We start from the raw sequence: 19,703 nt of genomic DNA, 5'->3' as shown, positions 1-19,703 counted from the left end.
TAATGGTCAGGCACAGCCATCTCCAGCAGAAAGTGGGAAGGCTAATCTGCCCTAGAAAAAGGAGCACCTGCAGTGGCAGATGGGAATGACAGCCTGTTGTAGCCTTAGTCACATGTGTCTGCTAAAAAACCTCTGCTCTTGTATTACACCTTCCCAGCTCACACAGTCAAGACTGTCATGTCTTCTAGAGGACATCAAGCATGGTGTTGTTGCAGTTGGAAAGCGGGGTGGTTTGGATTGTTCTGATGGTATTTGGTTTGTCCTTCACCCCAACAGGTAGGAAAGCTTCATCTTTCCTGTCTTAGTTCCTCTGAGAAGTATTTCTGGGATTTTCCCCTCTCTTCTACTTTTCTCTGTGAAAGTGAGTGGAGGAAACAGCACTGTTTATTACCTCTTCACAATTATTTCCTAATAATTTTTTTTCAGGGAAGAAAAAAAATCCAAGGCAAAAACTGCCAATCAGTGGGCTGTGGCTTTCTTTGGGGTCACTTCTGCTTCCAGTGTTCCAGGACCTTGGCATGTTTGTTGACAACAGCAAGCTGATAGCTGGAATGCCTGAAGGAAGGGATGTCATCCACAGCCACGTGTCAGGGTCTCCAGGCCTAAGGAGTGAGTCAATGTGAACCTCACACAGTTCAAACAAGGCCAAGTGCAAGATCCTGCACCTGGGTTGGGACATTCACAAGTATCAGTAGAAACTGGGTGGTGAAGGGATTGAGAGGAACCCTGTGGAGAAGGAGGGGGGGGGGGACAAAAATGATGCATAAAAACATGGATTTGAACTGTCGGTGTGCTCTTGGAGATTGGAAAGTAAATCATATCCTGGGCTGCATCAAAAGCATCATGGCCAGCAGGGTGAAAGGGGCAATTCTGCCCCTCTGCTCTGCTGTGGTGAGACCCCACCCAGAGTGCTGCATCCAGCTCAGGGGTCACCAGCACAGAATGGACATGGACCTGGTGGGCTGAGTCCATAGGAAGACCAGGACAATGATCAGAGGGTTGGCTTTCAAGACAGACTCAAAGAGTTGGGATTGTTCAGCCTGAAGAAGGCTCTGGGAAGACCCTTTTGTCTTTCAGTATATAGAAGAGGGCTGATAAATGCAGAGAGAGACTTTTTACTAGAGCCTGTAGTGACAGTAAAAGAAGGAACCATTTTAAACTAAAAGAGACTAGAACTAGTTCTGTTACAAGGAATAAACTTGAGGCTGTGAAAATTAGAAATGTGAGGGGATGATGACTACAGGGAAGCCACTGGGCAAGGAGCTGAGAGGATGTGACTGGGACTGACCTGTATTCAGCATCTGCTTTTTGTCTCTCCACATAAAACACATAAAATTAGCTCCTGCTAGCAGGAAAGGGACCCAAAATGGATGGACTGTGAGGACTCAGGTGTCCAAGGGAGGAACACTACAGCAATAGTCCACAGTGGAGCTCTGTGCACCATTTTTTAAACACTGAATTACCTGGCAGCAAATGAGGCCTTTACCACAGACACAAGGAAAAAAAGAGACAAGCAAAAAAAAAAGAGAAATCAATGCTCCCAAAAATATGTTTGCTTTTACACAGCGATGGCAGGCAACCATCCAAAAATTAATGGGACAGAGTAAGAAGCCCTGAGATTAAAATTCATATTGTGCATGTATTTAAGGACTGATTTAAATTTATGCATTCTTACCTGCAATCTTTTGAATTTGTCACTTCAAGGTGCTGCTTTTTGTTGTTTATGTAAGTTAATAACAGTGTATCATTGTGTAATTAAGCCTGCTTTCAAACTTTGCAAGGTGTAGAGGTAGCACAGAACAGGAGTGCAAGCAGAGATGCCCAGCTAGTGGTCAGCTGTGGCTTTAGCTGCATGCCAGACACCCCTGGAACAGACTTTGCAGCTGATTACAGCATATCGGAGAAGGTCGGGGCTGTGGCAAAGAGCTAGGAATCAAAGTCCTAATTTTTTGACTCTATGATGACTATGAGTCATAGCAAGTTTGGAAAAACTCTATTCCTTTCTCTCTATAAGCATAATAATGCTATGGAACTTGTTAGTGTTCAAAGTGTTAAAGAGATGCTTAAGGAATTATATAAATTATACGTATTGTAAAGCCTCATGTAATCAATTCTAATCAGAACCATAATGTTTTCTTGTTTGGCCTCAAATACAGTCATTTAAGATCTCTCTGTGTTTGTATACATATGTGCATGTACGAAGTATGCAGTAAATAAGCTCTACTATGGTTCAAAAAAGCCTCATCTGGGCAATGTCTGAGCCAGACAAAACTGAAAAGAATGAAAATGCCCAGAGCATTCCTTCCTTTCAAGCTGACAGATCTTAGACACTTGAAGAACAGCCTTTTCTTATTCTCACTCCCTCATCTTTGAAGACCAGTGATCTATTTCATCTGCCTCAAACAAAGGACTCTTGGAAGATGTACTCTTAAATTTATTTTCTCAACCCTGGGGCATACAATTACAGACTCTTGTTCACTCATGTTTAGATATTGGAAGGGTACATGTACTTTCTGTCATTATTGCAGCATTCCCAGGGCAGCATGTACACGATTCAGGCTCTGCCCACCGCTGGCTGTGGAGTCAGCAAGCCAAACCCTGTTTAGGTGCTTACAGAAACAAATGGTATCTTTACAAAGCTGATACCTGACCAGTGTGATGCCTCTCAGATTCTGATCCGTGCTCACTGAGACGGGAAAACTTAGTAGGAAACTGGATAAGGACCCTGAATGCTGCCTTTGACATGGCAGCTAGTTCCCCCCAGCGGCATTCCTGGGGAGCACATGATCGGCATGTGCCAACCCCCGTGACTCAAAAGATAAAACGCTTCACTAGGCAAAAAAGGTCACAAGTGGAACGTCGGATTCAGAGAAGCACTCAGGTGTCCTCTGCTTTGTAAGCACTGTAGGATAAAAGAACAGGACGCACAACAGGCACAGGATCTGTTGAAAGCTGCCTATCCTAGCTGTGTGTTCAATTCCCTATGTCTCAGGAGAGGAAAGGAAGTGGTTGTTAGCACAAGTTTGGCAGCAACACAGTTGCAACCCATTAAAAGCCCACTTCTGTTTGGATTTGCTCTGTGCAGGATGAAAACATTACAATCAAACACATTTTAAATGCAGGAGTCCAGCTTGAGAGACCGGTGCAAAAATCCTTGTTTAAACAGTCTCTCGATGCCGATTTTCTTACGTTGTGTTGTAGCAGTATGGTTACAATTGGTGATTAGCACTTTGTAGGAAAATATTCTGTGGGCTGGTTGCCTGTTTGCCAGTGTCCATCCATCGCTGAAGCCTCAGCTCTCTGGCGCAGTCCCAGAGCTGATTTCACACCAATGTGGCGAGAGCCTGGACGCTGTGGGAGCTTTCAGAGGTCCTGTGCGTAGTGTGGTGGCTTCTGCTGCTTCTAATGCTGTCCTTGGGGCTGTGCTGATGCTTGGCTGTGTGGCTCTGGAAGGCCCGGACGGTGCGGATAGCACGGATGCAGACCACAAAGCTGGCAAAGTACAGGCAGGAAGCGACAGCTCCGAAGAGGCCGACGGCCGCGTCACCTCCCTGGACGGCGCAGTTCATGGAGGTGTAGCCACGGCGCGCGTAGAGCCGCTCACGCCTCCTGCACACCTCGGTGGCGTTTACCTGCCTGACAAAATGCAGGTAGAGCCCCACGGCCGCCAGGTATGCCAGGCCGGCCAGCAGGCTGAAGGCACATTCCCCTACCAGCAGCCCTGTACGGAGCTGCTGGATGGGTTTTGCCCCCACGACGAGGAAGACGAGGGTGAGCGTGGCCACTGTTAAGCTGAAGGCCACTCCGCCATACACGCAAGGGGCTCTCATCTGGGTGAACTGCATGTCCAGCTCCCTCACCTCCTGCAGCTCCGTGCCCTCAAAGGGGCTGTAGGCCCAGTTCAGGTTAAAGGATGATCCGAAGCCTCCGAGGGACGTGAAGCCTGCAATGGAGGCTTGGGAAGCGCCCACGCAGATCAGCACCAGAAGGTTAACTGTGATTTCCACAAACTTCAAAATGCCTGGAAGGAACAGAAAGACGGGAATAGGTGTCAAAACCACACCTTGTGCAAACTGTGGGTGACAGAAGTACACCAAAACCATAGACAGAGTGCTAATTAATACTGAGATATTCGTCTTGGCTACAGCTACAGAAAAGCACTTTGGAAACAAAAAAAAAAAAAAAAAGAAGCCTGAACTCTCACGGGTATATTTTGGAGGTTGGGCAAATTACTTTTTTTAATTTGTCAGTGTGCTTGATAGATGGATCTTCATGCAGTGAAAAAAAAATCCATAAAAATTTTACAGTGCTTGTGTTACTGCCAAGGCAAGCGCACAGTGATTATATTTTGGCCTGTAACTACTTGGCATAAACACATTGAGCAAGAAATATCCAGTATGAACAAAATGCTGACAAAAACCTAGAAGCTTCTAACGGTTTGAAAAATTGTGCAAGTTATTTAGGTCATTCAAAACACATTTACTGCTTTAACTTGCACCTTTTTTTTTCTGTGAAGGTATTTGTTAATTTAAACTTACTATCTAACAAGATGCAACTTGCACTTTATCTCCTTCAGAGACAAAAATCCCTCCTAACCTTAAAGCTGTTTCTGATTGCACAAAAAAAAAAAAAAAAGAAGGGGAAGGATGCAAAACCTACCTTATGCAGAAATAAATCAAGTGAATTTGATACTACGTCATGTGTGCTCTTTCACACCCTGACCTTCAGAAGAAAGTCTTACAACTTCTGAGTTGATTCTTCACTTTTTCTTATGATAGGCTACTAGTAATACTAACCAAGTATTTTTAAGGGAAAAATACAAAAAAAAACGGGAATGGAAAAGGGGAGAAATTACTTATTTTTGTGGTAGCTGCCTCTCAGGAAGCTGCCTTATGTTTGATAAATCTGATTATTCTGTGACAGCTCACTAGGGGTCAGACTAAGATTAGTAAACATGATGGATGTTGAAGCGTAGCACAGCTAGTGTTGCCTGTTGGGGAAATGAAAACCCTTAGCATGTCAGACGTGTTGCTCCAAAGTCCTGAAGTTAATTACAGAATTGTAAATCTTATTATTTCATTTCTGTCTGACAGCCAAGAATGTAAGATGCTTGACACAGTGGTCCTATATTTGTCTTTAAAGTGGGGTAGGATCTGTAGTTTGCACACAGACTTTCATTCTATGCTGCTAGTGCTGATCCACATGGCATTTCCCTCTTGAGCAACAGCTCAGTTGTTGTCAAGGCTGTATGGGCTTGAAAAGGAAGGGCTGAAAGAGGAACACAAGGGAATTAAACAAATTCCTCTCTTGTGTTGCCAGATGCTTATAACCAAAGAAAGCCAATGACAGCCACAATGAAGGATTATCAGATATTCCCATTCTTCCACTTCTTACTCCCTCAACAGAGGCTAAGGTAATGAGTCCTTTCCTGCTGCCACTTGCTCTGCACAGGAAGGTAGTGTTAGAGCAGACAAAATTGTTCCCCTTGCTCAAGAAGAGCCATGTGAGCAGTTCTGTGAATGTGCTCTTTAGAAGTGATGCTGACTTCTGCATGACAGCATTGCCTTTTCTTTGACCCTTCTGCATAAGCATTTCTGTGAAGCAGGGCAATAACCGTGCTGGTTACCAAATCTCTTCAGGAGGCTTCAAATATTTCAAAGAGGTATTTGTGGAGCTAAATGTAAAGAGAAATTAACTTTTGGCCCTGGAGTTTGGATTTGGAACTCCTCATACCAAATTCAAAGAATGCAGCCAAAAGACTCATCATTTTTAATAGGTAAAGAGTCATCACTTTGCTAGGACTGTTTCATAGTATTTTGAAAGAGTAGTAGCTGTGCAGAACATTAACTGGAACTCAGTTAGGTGTTTGGTTGTTTGTTTTTTTTTTTGTCTGCTCAGTTGAGTTGTATGTTATGTACATTCCAAATACAGGGAGTCGACTTGGATCCTCAGAGCCTTAGACAGTGTGACAGTGTTGGATGCAGAAAGCCTTTTTAAAGGCTGACTATTGATTTCATAGATGCTCCAGCAGGAAACAGTTCTTACAAGTATACATGGAGGAAAAAAACAAACAAACAAACAACATTTGATTAAGGGAAACATAAATTTTAAGTATGTTTGGCTACTTGGTAGTTGGGAATTCATGATCAGTCAGCTGCTGACTTCAGAATTTCATTTTTGTCTATGTGTACTGAGGCCCTCTGACCTGCTGAGTATCAACTTTTCCTCTACATCACCTTGCTGAGCTTTGGAAGAGGCAGTTTTCTGTTCTCAAAGTGATCACTGCCTGCTGCTAACCTCCCCACATTTATAGGTGATCCCAATCCTCAATGATGCTGCTCCAAAACTTTCTACCTGTTCACACACATCCTGTATGCCACCCCTTAACTTTGCTGAGCTGACTGATAATGGGATGACAAATGTGATCAGTGCAGATCTACTGTATTTTTAACTGCAGCAGGAGATGCTTTAAAGGCATGCCTGAAAAATTTCCTTAGACAGGGCATTCAGGTTGGACAGGTTTTGTATGTACCTGCACAGCTGTAACACATGCTTGCTGTAGAATTGATTAGAGTGACTAAACAATGGAGAGAGGTTCAGCAGCAGCTCCTCCACCAGTCACTTGTATCATTTGGATTGTTTTTTGGTTTTTTTTAAAGAAAGTGCAAGAACAAAGCCCCCTGTATTAAAGACAATTCTAAAATGATAAGCAGTATGTAGAATGAATTACAGGTCTATGATTACAGCCAGCTGGGTTTATTAATGTAGCAGACAATTAGTGGAAATGTCTAACACCTTGTATAATCATCAGGGCTTTGCTGAAAATATTAAACCTTACAGTATTTCCAACCCAGAAACCCCAAAAGCTTTGTGAAGCCTTAATCTGTGATAGTTACAAGCTGATACCAAATCCTACTAGTATAAACAGGATAAAGACAGATTTGTTTTGAATCTTAGCTCTGCCAAGGTATGGTCACACACATCCTAGCAGTGACCTCTGTCGAGCAGTGTGCTGCTGGTGGTAAGGATTGAGTTACAAGCCATGCTTCTGAGTCTGTGCTGCCATTTCTTCTTTCACAGGCCAATTAGCCATGTCATCTTGGAGTTATACCTGCAGAAACCAGAAGGTCTTCCTATGGGGAAGTTGCTTATCTCTACAGTAATTCCCTAATCCCATACAACAATGAATGCATTGCAAGATTTAAGTGTAAAATGACCAGAGGTCTGAACAGCTCAAAATGCTATTGGTTTAGGCTTTTTTTTTTTTTTTCTTTATCAGGTTCAACATCTTTGGATTTACCTAAAATGTTACTCATTTGTATTAAAATCAGCACAGTCAACAGCTGTCTTTAGGAACTAACCTTCTCCTTACTGAACAAGTTACAGAACTCCTGTCAGGGCTCTTGGATTGCTATTTCCTTTCCCATGCTTCTTTCCTGTTCTGTTTTCAGCACTGAAGTTGAGGAGAAAAGACTGCAATCTAGAAGTGGTATTGCCAGAGCTTTCCATAGAATTGTTTAATTGGTTCCATAAAATCTAAATCTGCAGTGGATAGTAACTTCAATGTATTATACTCGTTAATTTTGCCTGAATGCAGCTGTCTTTTGCTGTGAGTACGCTTCCTGCTGTAACCAACAATATAGCCTTCCAATTTATACTATTTATCTACTATTCACTTTTTCTTTCCTTTTCTTTTCCTTGTTGGGCTATTTTCATGGTATGTTCACTGAGCAATGGTTTTATTTTCTGTCAAATGGTGGGCTTTACCATCCAGCAAAGCTGACAGGCAGGCTGGTTAAGGGTACAGACTCACAGGCAGCTGACTTTAACAGCTCCTACCCTTGGCTGGGCAGACACTACTTTTCTCCCTTAGCTCCACATTAGGCCCTTCTGAGAGCTGTTCAAATAAATGAAAATAGCAGGAAACTATTCAACTCTTTTCTTTTGTGCTGCTGGTTTTATTCTGCAACTTTAGCAACTTGAAGTGACTCACAGCGTATCTGAGGAGCAATCATGTTGGCATGAGTTTAGCAAGGGCAGTAAATAACAGCCAGGACCAGAGAAGGACCAGAAACTCCCCTTCTCAGATGAGGTGAGCTGCTAAATCTGTGTTCTCTGCCTCATAAAACCACACTGTGGCTGAATATGTAGTACCCAGTAACTCAGCTGGGCAGTCAAGTCTTGTGTCCGAAGCCGTAAAGAGGAATTTCCATCCGGGCACTGTGGCAGAACAGCTCAGATGTTCAGGTGCGGGGGTTGTGGTATGTGTATACATGTGTACATAAAGTAAAATGGTCAGTTCTTGTTTGTTCCTTTGTTTCTGCAGCTGCCATAAATAAATTTGCAGGACAGACAGTCCTGGCTCTTTCTGTTGAACTCCCCTGATCCTATGAGGGCCATACTAATGGAAAAGGCCTACAGAGGGTCTCCCTCCACTGTATCTGGGACAGGAGTCACCTTCTTCCTCTGGAGAATGTACATGGACTCCTCTTCCTGTCTCTTTTTGCATCATTCAGTGAACATCACTGTGTACTTCCAGAATATTCTGTCTCCCATTCTCCAGTTTGGCTTGCCTTCTCCTGCTTCCTTTGCAGGCCACATACCACTGGGACCAACAGGACCGAGGAGCAGCCCTGGAGGTGTGTGGCTGCCACTCTCGGACAGTGGCAGGGCTGGTGACACACAGGTCAGTGCTGTCCATGTCATATCCCATTAGGGGTCGCTCCAGGAGAAGGGAGGAGTTAGAAGGTACAACACACATGAAAAATCATTCTCCAAGTCTTTTCACTGCAAGGTGTCATTTGGCTCTTCCCCCGCCACCCAGTATGATATTTTCTGCTTTCCAAAGGTAATCTTTATTCTTATTTATTTTTTTACCACCCAAAAAGGAGCAGATAAATATTTTGACCACATATAGTGACTCACAAAAGCAGCAGTCAGTCCTGAAAAGGATCTCAAATGGAGTACATCTCTTGCCAGTGCAGGTTTAGGACTCCCCAGAGACTGAAGGCACAGCTCAGTGCACCTTTGGTCACCTCTCTGGTAAACTGAGTCGGTGGCAGGAGGAAAAAAAGGAGAAGAGAAGAATATGTCAAAGTAAAGCAGGGCATTACTTTGGCTCTGCTTTTGGAAGGGGACAAAATGTGGCAGAAACTGGGAGAAATCAGAAGAGGGGAACTGAACAAGGGAAAAGAAATGAAGACAACAGTTGCAGGAGATCAAAAATATAAAATCTGGATGCAAAGATATTTTAATACCTTTCTAAAAGTATTAATCCTTTTATGTAGAAAGAAGACCATACTGAAACCAATAACAAGAATTCAACCAGCTTCACTAAAGTAGAATAAGGGCAATACACAGCTTTGTCATAAACAAAGAAATGCCCCCCAACCCCCCACACCACCATTATTTTTTGCAGGTCTCTGTGTTCTTCAGCCAGTGGTGGGATTTAGCTTTCACTTAGTCATGTTAAAATCAAAGGCAGAAAAAAACCAACCCAACCCTAAAACACAAGAATTAGGCAATGTAACACCAACAAAATCTTGGCTTTTCAGAGGACCCAAGGGATGCACATACTCAGAGCCAACTGCATTTAAATTGCACGGATGTGCCCAACACACTTATGCTCGTTTGAGATATCTGTCTTACTGGAAATCACTGAAAAAATAGTTTAAAACTGGGAAAATTAAATGATTTATGTTCTCTAGAAAAAGCTTTATTATTACCTTTTAATAAGTTGTCTCTCTTTAGTCAAGATAATCGCTCTGTTAGGAAATCTCAAAGGATGACCAGCCTTGGATTTAATGACTCAGAGAAATCTTGCATTCACAGACTGCTCAGATCCAAATGTATTATCCTGTTTTTCTCTGTGTATCCTCTTCCCTTAAAGAACAACTATCCCACCTGCTCTATTCTTTCTGCTTAGTACCCTCCCATCCTCTAAACAGTCCTGTCCAATTTTCACAGGAAAGGGTGGACTTAAATTGTAGAATTACTGCATCATCCTCTATTCCATATTTTCCCACCACTGTAAGACACAGTTTCAACGCAACCTAGCCCTTGCTTGGGAACAGCTATGTTGTACCCAGTAGTTCTTTAAAGCATCACTTCTCCAATGTTCTTGATTTCTCTCCTGCTAATTTTTCCTAATTTTGGAGAGGGGGGGAAGCAAAAGATCTTGCATTACACTGTAGTATTTGACAGTACTGCTTAAATATAAGAACTGTAAAAGGCTGTATTCTATTTGTAGCACTAGCAGGTCTCTGTATGGTTACCTCGCATTCTACATTTCAGGAAATGGCCTTTTTTAACCTTTTTTTCTTAATGTACCGATAGTTCTTTCAAGTCGTAAACAAGTCTCTTGGTATTGAAACCAGCTTGCAGGAGTTTTTATTTTTCTTTTCTTTTTTTTTTTTTTTAAGAAAAAGAGCTCAGAAAACAATGAAACAAAGAAATGCTCTTGTTCCGTATGCCAGCTTTCCACAGCCACTCCCTCTGTTTGAACTGAAACTGAGCCACCTTCAGAAAGTACAAAGATTGGGGTGCTATTGCTCTTTTAAGTAATCATAGTCTGGCTGAAGGTGGGTCAGGTTGGAGGCACCTGTGAACCTGAGCTTCTCATTCACTTTACTAATTGTGGGTTGTCACACTCGGTGAGCAATATTCCTGTCTGGGTGGATTTTTTTCTCCTTTAATAGAGCTAGGATCACCTGCTGAAGAAATAGAGCTGCATTCAACAGATAGTCTGTCTGCTGTATCAATTGGCCTTGAGAGCCACTTTTTAAAGAGAAGAGTTTCCCTTTGTTCCCATAATTTGGGTCAGATGTGGGGAAGGCAAACCTGGTTCACTTACAGGAAAGATGGTGTAACTCCTCTTCTGTAATGGCAGCGAGCAAACCTAAGATTTGCCAGTATGGGAAACATGGACCAGAGTCTAACACACACCTAACAGCTAATAACAACTTTGCCAGTATCTTCCCCTGCCAACTTTAATGAGTCTTCCCAGCTGTAATTCTCTCTTCTCTAAAAACAATCATGTACATGTTAGCACAACACCAAAAAGGTGGATGAAAATAATTTCATATGAAAACACGGGCAGAGTGAAGTCCTGTGTGTTGGCAAGGCAACAGTTTACTAAAGGTAGGATTTGGCATCTGCAAGTAGTGTAGCTCCCCTGAGTGTTTTTATAGAGCCAACTGCTCAAGGCTGTTTGTATTTCACAGCAAAGAGGACTGAGCTCCAAATGAAATACTTTAACATCAGAACAGGAAGGAAAGTTACCTGCAGCTCTGCTGCTTTATCTTGTTACTCTGCTACTTTAATTAAGCATTTTGAATAACTGGGATTATTTTAATCTGCACAGCTCCATCCAATTCGCACAATTAATATCGTCTGTCTTCACAATTACAAGATGAAAAAACTTGATGGCAATTTCAGCCTGTTAGTCACACTGTATTTAAAATATACTTTGTAACAGATAGAAGGGGAAGACATCTAATTACAATGAGACTATAGGGAACCTTAGTGCTCCCTTCCTAGGCAGAAATACATGGAAATTAACTGCCACGGGAACAGTGTGCAGCAGCTTTGGGCACAATTTAAAGGAACTAGGCACAGCACACTGTGGGGACAAAATGTGAAGATGGTGAGTACAAAACACAACAGTTTCTAATCCTGTTGAGTGCCCCCACAGGAATGTAGGTGTCCTATATTGCCAAAAAAGATGAAACCTGCTGCTGAATGTGCTTGTCAAATGCTTGTTTTCACACAGAGTTACCTGCACCATACACATTTAATAACCCTTCAGTGTTTTTTAATGTGCATACCTGAAGCTACAGGAGATTTTTTTTTTTTTTTTACTTCTGTCCAGTGCCTCTTGTAGACCACTATTCTCCCCCAACATCTCTGCAGCAGTGAAAGGGATACGAATGCTCTGCAAAATGTTTTTCCCCTCCTGCTCCCATGTCTGACTCCGAGAGGAGCGGTATCACAGCATAACACAGCAAAGAAACAACAGCAGTATTATGTCTGAGAACAATGGCATAACTCAAAGCGAGTCTCTGTTAGTGTGAGTCCTGTGTCTTGGATAACTTTTCATCTCAGTATTCTTTTCTAGTCTATCAGTATTTCCCAGCATGCATAGCTATAGGGGAAAAAATTTGACTGTGTTTTGTAAAAACAAAAGCTTATAGATGTTTACATTTGAATTAATGCTGGCTTGTTAGTGCATGAATACATCCTGGAGAAAGTCATTGTTACTCCCTAATTCTATTTCCTCTTCCAAATAAATTCAGTTTGATATTTCCTCCTGGCTATGCTTGAAATTGGAGACTTTTCATGTTGTTGCAAACCATAATGCTGTCTTTTTCTGAGAGGAAATTGCTCTGAAGGTTTTAACAATTGTGGATGTTAGAATGTAGGCTAAAGGCATGATTGTTTGGAAATGCTACAATATGCTTAAGAAATCTGACACTATTCAAGGCGCAAAGCTGTATTCATAGAAGCAAAGAACAGGGATTCAATTATACTTGCTCCCCCACAAACTGTTTTGTAACCTTTTCAGTGCTGTCTCCCTTAAATGCCAAATGGGTAAAAAAAAAAAAAAAGAAAAAAAAAAAGAAGAAAAGTTATTTGATCAGGAATCATGACCAGCAAGTCCAGTTATACAGAAGGCAAAAGCAGAGGTAGTTTTCTGAATCATGTACTGACCAAAGATGGGAGAAACTTAGTTTACCTTCACTGTTTAAGCAAAACTACAGAAGGCATTATCCAAGAATTGCATTGCTCCACCTCTTTTACACCAATATACATAATAAAAAGAAAATTAAAAGTTTTTAAGGTCAAATGACCAAAATCTGAGACCAATTTAGGATCAGTAATTCACTCTTGGGTTCAACTCAGATTTTCCTCTCACAGACATGAAGGATGGCAGCCAGCCTTGAACACTTTTTTTCATTCCATCTGCTAAACAAAGCACTGAATCTGGTTATATTTTCAAAGATATCTAGGGGGGTTATTTGAAAGGCAAAATGATTACTAATTTAGGTTTCCTACACAGAAGAGAGAACTACAGAAATTTTACCTTCACTATGAAAAACAAATTGAATGCTTCCTTCTGACGGAATTTCAGCATTAAGAATCCCCAAGTCAAACACTTCAACATGTGCTGCTTTAAATGGCATGTGTAGTATATTGTGTGTAAGCAGTATGAAATGGCTATTGCAAGCAACAGTTCCTTGGTTAATGAAAGGTTTGTCTTTATCACAAACAGTTTATTTCAAATCCCCATAAATCATATAGTGCATCTAGGCAGTTTGACACCAGTCTGTAAGCTGCTCCCTAAATCTCCTTCACTGCTGTAGAAACAGAAGGTGACAGATTTCTGTTTCTACCGCCTTTTGATCTGTAATCTGCAGGCCCACAAGGGTAGTTTTCCTACAGAAAATAACCCAACATATAGAAACTAGACATAAAGACAGCATAGCAGGGAATAGTCAAGAGTTTGTTACAGGGAAGTCACTTAAAAGAATCAGCAAATATATGAAGAAAGGTAACGCTCTTAAATGACACAAGCTCCTGGGAGATAAACAATCCTCTCACTGGTTAGCAGTGGTTAAAGGATAATAAAAAGGAAACACCAAAACAGTCAGTTTTCAGGCAACTAGAATTAAAAAGGTAATCTCTGATTTGTGTTGCCTCTTGCCAGTATGCTCATGTTGTCAGTGCAGTGGGAGAAGATTTGCAGAATCAAACAGGTGGAGTTGTAGACACAGGGGCTACAGACAGGCATTTTCTGGGGACAGAGAAGTACTTCATTTTGGCTCTAGTTTGGTCCAAAGGGCAGAGTGCCTGCTAGCAGTTACAGCTCACCCTCTCATTTAGTTTTATCCAAAGAAAATGCAGTTTGTGCACCCTGGGTCTGCTCAGCAATATGGCCCAAAGAGCTGTAAGTGGAGGTTCCAAACAGGTTCAGCTCAAAACTACATACCAAAATACTATGGTAGATGGACAGACTAATGAACTGAAAAGATTGAAAACTGAGATGGTGAAGCCTGCTTTAATAATAATAATAATAATAATAATAATAATAATAATAAATTTCTTCATGCTTGTCAACAGTAAAATTGGTAGGCTGCTCGAGCTCAAGGTCTTGAATGAGAAATTAATGAAATCAGTTGTTTAGCAACCAACTTCCACTTCATGGTTGTACAGAAATACCCAGAAACACTGATGTTCCTGTCAACAGAGCACACAGAGAGGATCTAAGCAAAGCATTTCCATTTCAGGTATCTTTCTTTGAAGACATCAGCTCAGTGTTCACTCATGGTCAAACACCACACAGAATCTAGGAAACAACAGAATAGGATTACAGAACCAGAGCTTTCAGGCAGATTCTAATTCTTTCGGGAATTTATATGGAATTTTGACTGCATTTCTGGTCAGCCTATCTCAAAAAGGTGTGGTGGATCTCGAAAAGGTATAAGACTAGAAAACTAGTGACCAAAAAAGGTATAAGACTAGAAAACTAGAAAACTGACCAAAACTGGCTATTGTTCAATCTGTGAAGAAGTAACAGGGGCGCATGGAAAAAGGGAAGACTTCACTCTAAAACCATAATTCTCATGGAGAAGCTGAATATATGAGATTATCACTACATATTTAGAATACCATTAGAATCAGAAAGGATTTTAAGGAACAAAACAGCAATACTTCAAGTGAAACTCTGGAATTCCTTATCTTAAGGCAATCTGAAGGTCAAACATTTAAAAAAGCGATTCAGCAGAGAATTAAACAAATTTCAGAGGTCTGTAAAGAGGTATTAAACACAACAAATGTGAGCACAGTCTTCCAATTCAGGAAATTCCACTAATCCAAAGTCTGGAGTGTATTCCAGACGACAGCTTACTCTCTACTGGTCCAAACTCTGATGGTCCTCCTAAGTTTGTACTGTAGTCCATTGTTTAGGAGGAAGAGTGATGAGGTGCCTCCTATAATCCAGCAATGCCATCCATGTGATCCCACATGAATTGCTTTGAATAGGTATCCCTCATGCAATGTTTTAACAGATTTTTCCCCCTTCTGTTTTCAAGATGAAAGGATTAAAGAAGAGCAGAATATTTTGAAGTTTTAGATGGTATCAAATGTTCCTACCAGCAAAAGGGGTCAGTATCAGCTGTTTCTTCCACTATATTTGGAATGGGTTTATTGTCCTAGTGTGGCAGGAAAAACAAGGGAGCAGGGGATATGGAGGGAAGGGGGAATAACAAAGATAGGAGAACAAGGTCCTAAAGAGTCCTAAGATGTTTAAAGGATTCCTAAAAAAAACCAGCTGCATATTTCTAAAATTCAGCTTCAGTTTTTTGGGATATAGCTAGTAAAAATTATGGATGAAGAGGGCACTATTTGGGTGAAGCAAATACTTTCCAGAGGTCTGGTTGTACAGAATTCCTCAAATTTGCTGAACTGCTCAAAATGCCTAAAGAACTTAACCTAGGTGTACTAGGCAAAAGAAAAAGAAAACAAAAAACAAAAACAAAAACCCAGAGCTCAAGTACTTAGTGGACCATCAGAAGCTAAGGTTCACATTTCAGTTGTTGCTTTGGAAAAGATTGTGTTTCATCACTTGCTTTCCCAGCCTTGTTTGAGTCCAGTTTATTTTAAAATTATGGTGATTAGGAAGGGGAATTTCACCGGAGTGCTGATAAATCATTGGCAAAAGAAAGAGATGGTTAAGAAGCATTTACAGGAACTTCTCATGCTCTAAAGTGTTGAAGCTCCCATGTACTCACTTCTTAGTAAACAATTCATGTAGTTCACTTACAGCATCTACCATGACTGAAGGGAATACAGAATTCTGCAAAGCAATTATAGTAAAGTCTGCTAAATCTTGGTACTTTCAAAAATTAAACAGGGGAGTAACATTCTCATAATCTTATCAACCTTCAATATATTTTCATTTTTTGAAATAAAGTTTCTAATACAAGGGTTACTTTTCTGCATGATCTCTTTTCCCTCCTCTACTGCAAGCTCAGACATTAAATTTTTGGAAAACACTGAGCAATACCAGTGTTTAGGGGGAGGGGTGGGAGCAAAATCATCATTGTCAACTGATGCATCCAAAATTATGACATTTTAAAAATCTTAATGATGTTTAAATACACTAAAATAATGAAAAGCAAATGCAGGGGAAAAGAAAAAAAAACAGAAATTCACACTGAGCTATCCTTAAGTCTAAACAACCAGCGAAACTGAAAACTAAAACTAACTTGCCACTTCATTTTCCTAAAGGTGTGATAAAATAGTGCGTGGAGTTTTCTGCAGCTTTTCAGACAAGGTAAAATAATTCAGTATAGTTGAAGAAGAAACTGATGATACTTTATCCATGATAAAACTGTATCACTATGGTTCCATGTCATTAAACCTTAACTAATGGCTGCAGTTACATCTGAAGATTTAAAACAAACTGCATACTAATTCACAGAACATATTTGTAAGACAAAATAGTTCATCTCACTCTTAAAATTTTTCACATATTCACACACAGGGAAATATTAAGAGCAAATAGATTGGGCTACTTAACTTTTCCACATAGATTGGAGAAATAATCGAATATTATGTGCTTTAATTTACTTCCAACAGCTAATCTCTTCACTTTTCTCTCTACAGGAGGATACGGAAAGTCTATTTATAGACATCAGCCAAAGACTTTGCATCTCGCTTCAAGTTCAGCTCAGACTGCAGTGCAGCTTTCTACAGACAAGGTGAGAATGATCATTGCCATGGAAGAAGGAAAACTTTCAAGGGGTAATGAATATTTTAATGACATCTTTTTTTCAGTTTACAGGAATCAGTTTACTAAGGCTGATGTCCTCCCACATTAAGGCTCATTTCTGTCCTTGTTGCAGTTGCTTTCTACCTAAGAAAAACCCAAGTTACTTCTCCAAAACTGTTTTATTGGATTCACGTCCAGAAAAATAATTGTCTCCCACAATGATGCTTTATCAAGACGTATGAGTGATAACTGGAATAAATCCAGAATTGATAAAAAGTGTGAGAAGAAGGATTCAGAAATAAACTAGCATCAAACCTTCAACAGCCATCTCTAAATTGCTCACAGATGCAAATGTCAATTTTATTCCTAAATCCCAAAGGTTAACTCTTGTTTGGTGCACAGACTGGCTGATTGTACACACGACCCACTCTGGTGCTCTGGATGCAAATTCCAGAAATGTATTTTCAAGTATCTAAATATCTGTATAAATATTGCATTTAGATGTCTAAAATGACACAACCCTCAGTTATGCCATTCTTTAACTCTCCCAGTTCTTGTGGGCCTCTTTTATTTTTTTTTTTGGTAGTGTGGATTTTTCCATTTATTTTCTTTTGTTTTAACATTCCTCTAGCTTTACTTTGTTGTGCTCCTAAGCACAGAAACCAAATCCAAGAGAAGTCCTTGGAAGGAGAGGGGTGGATGGCAGGCAGTAAGAGTCTCACATACCTCTTGTTGTGCATACCTTTGAACACTTCATTGAGAAGCTTTCCTTGGGAGGATAAAACTCTGGTGGTGGGCCAAAATACTCCTGTGCTGCTCCTGAGGTTTCAGAGTAAGCATCTGAGCAAACAGAAGTCCTTGAGTGCTGGCCACCTCGGATGTCTCCTGTTGCTCTACAATGGAGTAAACAACTAACGGTTATTTAATTAGGTTGTAGTCTTTCCTGAACATTAGAACATGAGAAATCGTCAGATGCTCCTCTTAGTGGAAACAACTAGCTTGCTTCGCAGGCATCTGACCTTTTTTGCTTGCCTGTTTTGAAAGCAAATATCCCAAAAACTTGCATAAATCCATGTTCACAAGGATATTTGCATTCAGTGGTCCTTATTTTGGAAAATAGTGTACTCACTGGGTAGGCTGGCTGAACTGTTTAGCTTACTGGCAGAACGTAGAAAGAGGAAATAACATCTTTTTCATGAAAACTAAACAATTTAGCTAGTCCCCAGCAGGCCAGATAATGGGAATGAGAAAGATTTTGGCATAATAAATGTGCATGGGTGTTTTGTCAAGTTTGTACTTCCAACTAGTGTCTCTCACAAAGATGTCTTTTAAAAGAATAAAAGCTATTAAGATAAAGAGATAAGGATTTTAAACCAGGGAAAAATAGCCTATTCAAATTTTTGAGGACCTTGAAGATATCTGAAGAAGTATCTAAAATCAACCCCCCTCTCCAAAAAAATAATTTTCTCCTGTCTCCAATTAGTCTCTTCATTGATAAAATGGTCCAGTTTTCTGCAATGACATATAGCTACATATCTGAAGCCTGATGATTTTTAAAGTTGGTGAGATTTAGGTAATTTTATAGGAAAAGTGCAATTTTCCCTTTAAACTGAGCTAACGCTCAAAAGAAACATCAGCTGCAAATGTTTTTGTGTTTGGTCTAATTGAAATTATCTCCATCACTGGAAGAAGAATTGGAGCTTGCCTTTTTCAAGGTACAGCTAGATGAGTTTGTTATTAAAGGGTATTATAAGTCTCAGTCAGCATTATTATTTTTAAAAGTCTTCTTTGTATTCCTTTTTTATCTTGAATTTCTTATCCACAGATCAGCATTTTCAACTGCAGTTTTGTTTCCTAGTATCATTGCACTTCACTAAGGTTTATCTACATCCAATTCCAGACTGAATATTATCTCGTTCATCCACATTAAATCATGTTCTTTGTAGTTTTTATATTTCAATTAAGACCTTCAATAACAAGACCAATGCTAACATCTCTGCGTTTAGCTGCCAACAGCTCTATTTGGCTGAAACATTTCTGATTTTTCTGACCTCTGTCCTGTGTCTTGTGCAACTACCAAAGCATCCTGTGCAGCTGTGTCACATAAATTAAATAAGCTGTGTGATTTATAAGACTTCCAGTAACTTGAAAGCAATCCCTTTGGTACTTCTGATGCAGCTGCTTCTCTCTATTGTTTCCTGTTACTTGCCAGAACACAAAACAAGACCAAAAAAAAAAAAATCAAACCAACCTCCCCCCAAATGTTCAGCAACAGAGTATGTTTAGGAGAAAAAAAATCCTTTTTTTAGGTGCCTTTTTTCCCTCACTATGGACTGTTCTGGCCACCTTTGCTGCTGTTTTCCTTGAGGATTTTACCATTCTCGGTAATTCTCCTCAGCAGTGGGAGGAAGGTTGCTGTAGAAGTTTCAGACAGAAATGCATTTGGAAAGAGAAATACTCTGGCTAGAAAGTCTAGTTCATCAGGGATGAAAGTACTAGGAACCCAAAGTGCAGCTTCCATAAAATTCTTCCCATGTATTTCAAGACAGGATCTGGTGGCCTCCTGATCAATCAGCCAAAGTTTTCACTAAAGCATGAGCACTCCATGAGAACCAAGTGGAGGAAATGCTGTTAGGTTAAGCCAAACTCCTTCAAAACAACTGACAGAAAAGTTTTTCAATTAGTTTTAGTGGGGTCTGATGGCCCCCAGATGCTTGACTTGACTCTAAGAATTATCTTCATGGCTGTTACAAATTTGCAATTGCAGCTTCCTTTCCTCCAATCCTTGGTGGATACAGGGATGTCTATGAACCTTTATGGTCCATCCATCGATTTTCGATCTGTGAGTCCAAACATATAAAACTAACAGCACAACCAAGAAATCCAGAGAAGTCCTTTATTAAAAAGTGGTGGTTTAATTTATAGTTAGGCT

General features: G+C 40.5%; 1 protein-coding gene across 1 annotated transcript in view; it reads right to left on the bottom strand.

Moving 5' to 3' along the window:
- Nucleotides 1-3,323: 3,323 nt before the first annotated feature.
- Nucleotides 3,324-19,703, bottom strand: part of LOC134054518 (MARVEL domain-containing protein 3-like) — a 32,033-nt gene continuing 15,653 nt past the window's right edge. The window contains 2 exon segments of the mRNA XM_062510404.1: nucleotides 3,324-4,021; nucleotides 17,498-17,664. Coding sequence (XP_062366388.1) covers nucleotides 3,324-4,021; nucleotides 17,498-17,664 — 865 coding nt within the window.

The sequence above is a fragment of the Cinclus cinclus genome, chromosome 1 (genome assembly GCF_963662255.1).
Source record: "Cinclus cinclus chromosome 1, bCinCin1.1, whole genome shotgun sequence".
Taxonomy (NCBI): Eukaryota; Metazoa; Chordata; class Aves; order Passeriformes; family Cinclidae; genus Cinclus; species Cinclus cinclus.
Note: the sequence above shows the minus strand (reverse complement) of the source record. Positions and strands in the feature narration are given on the sequence as shown.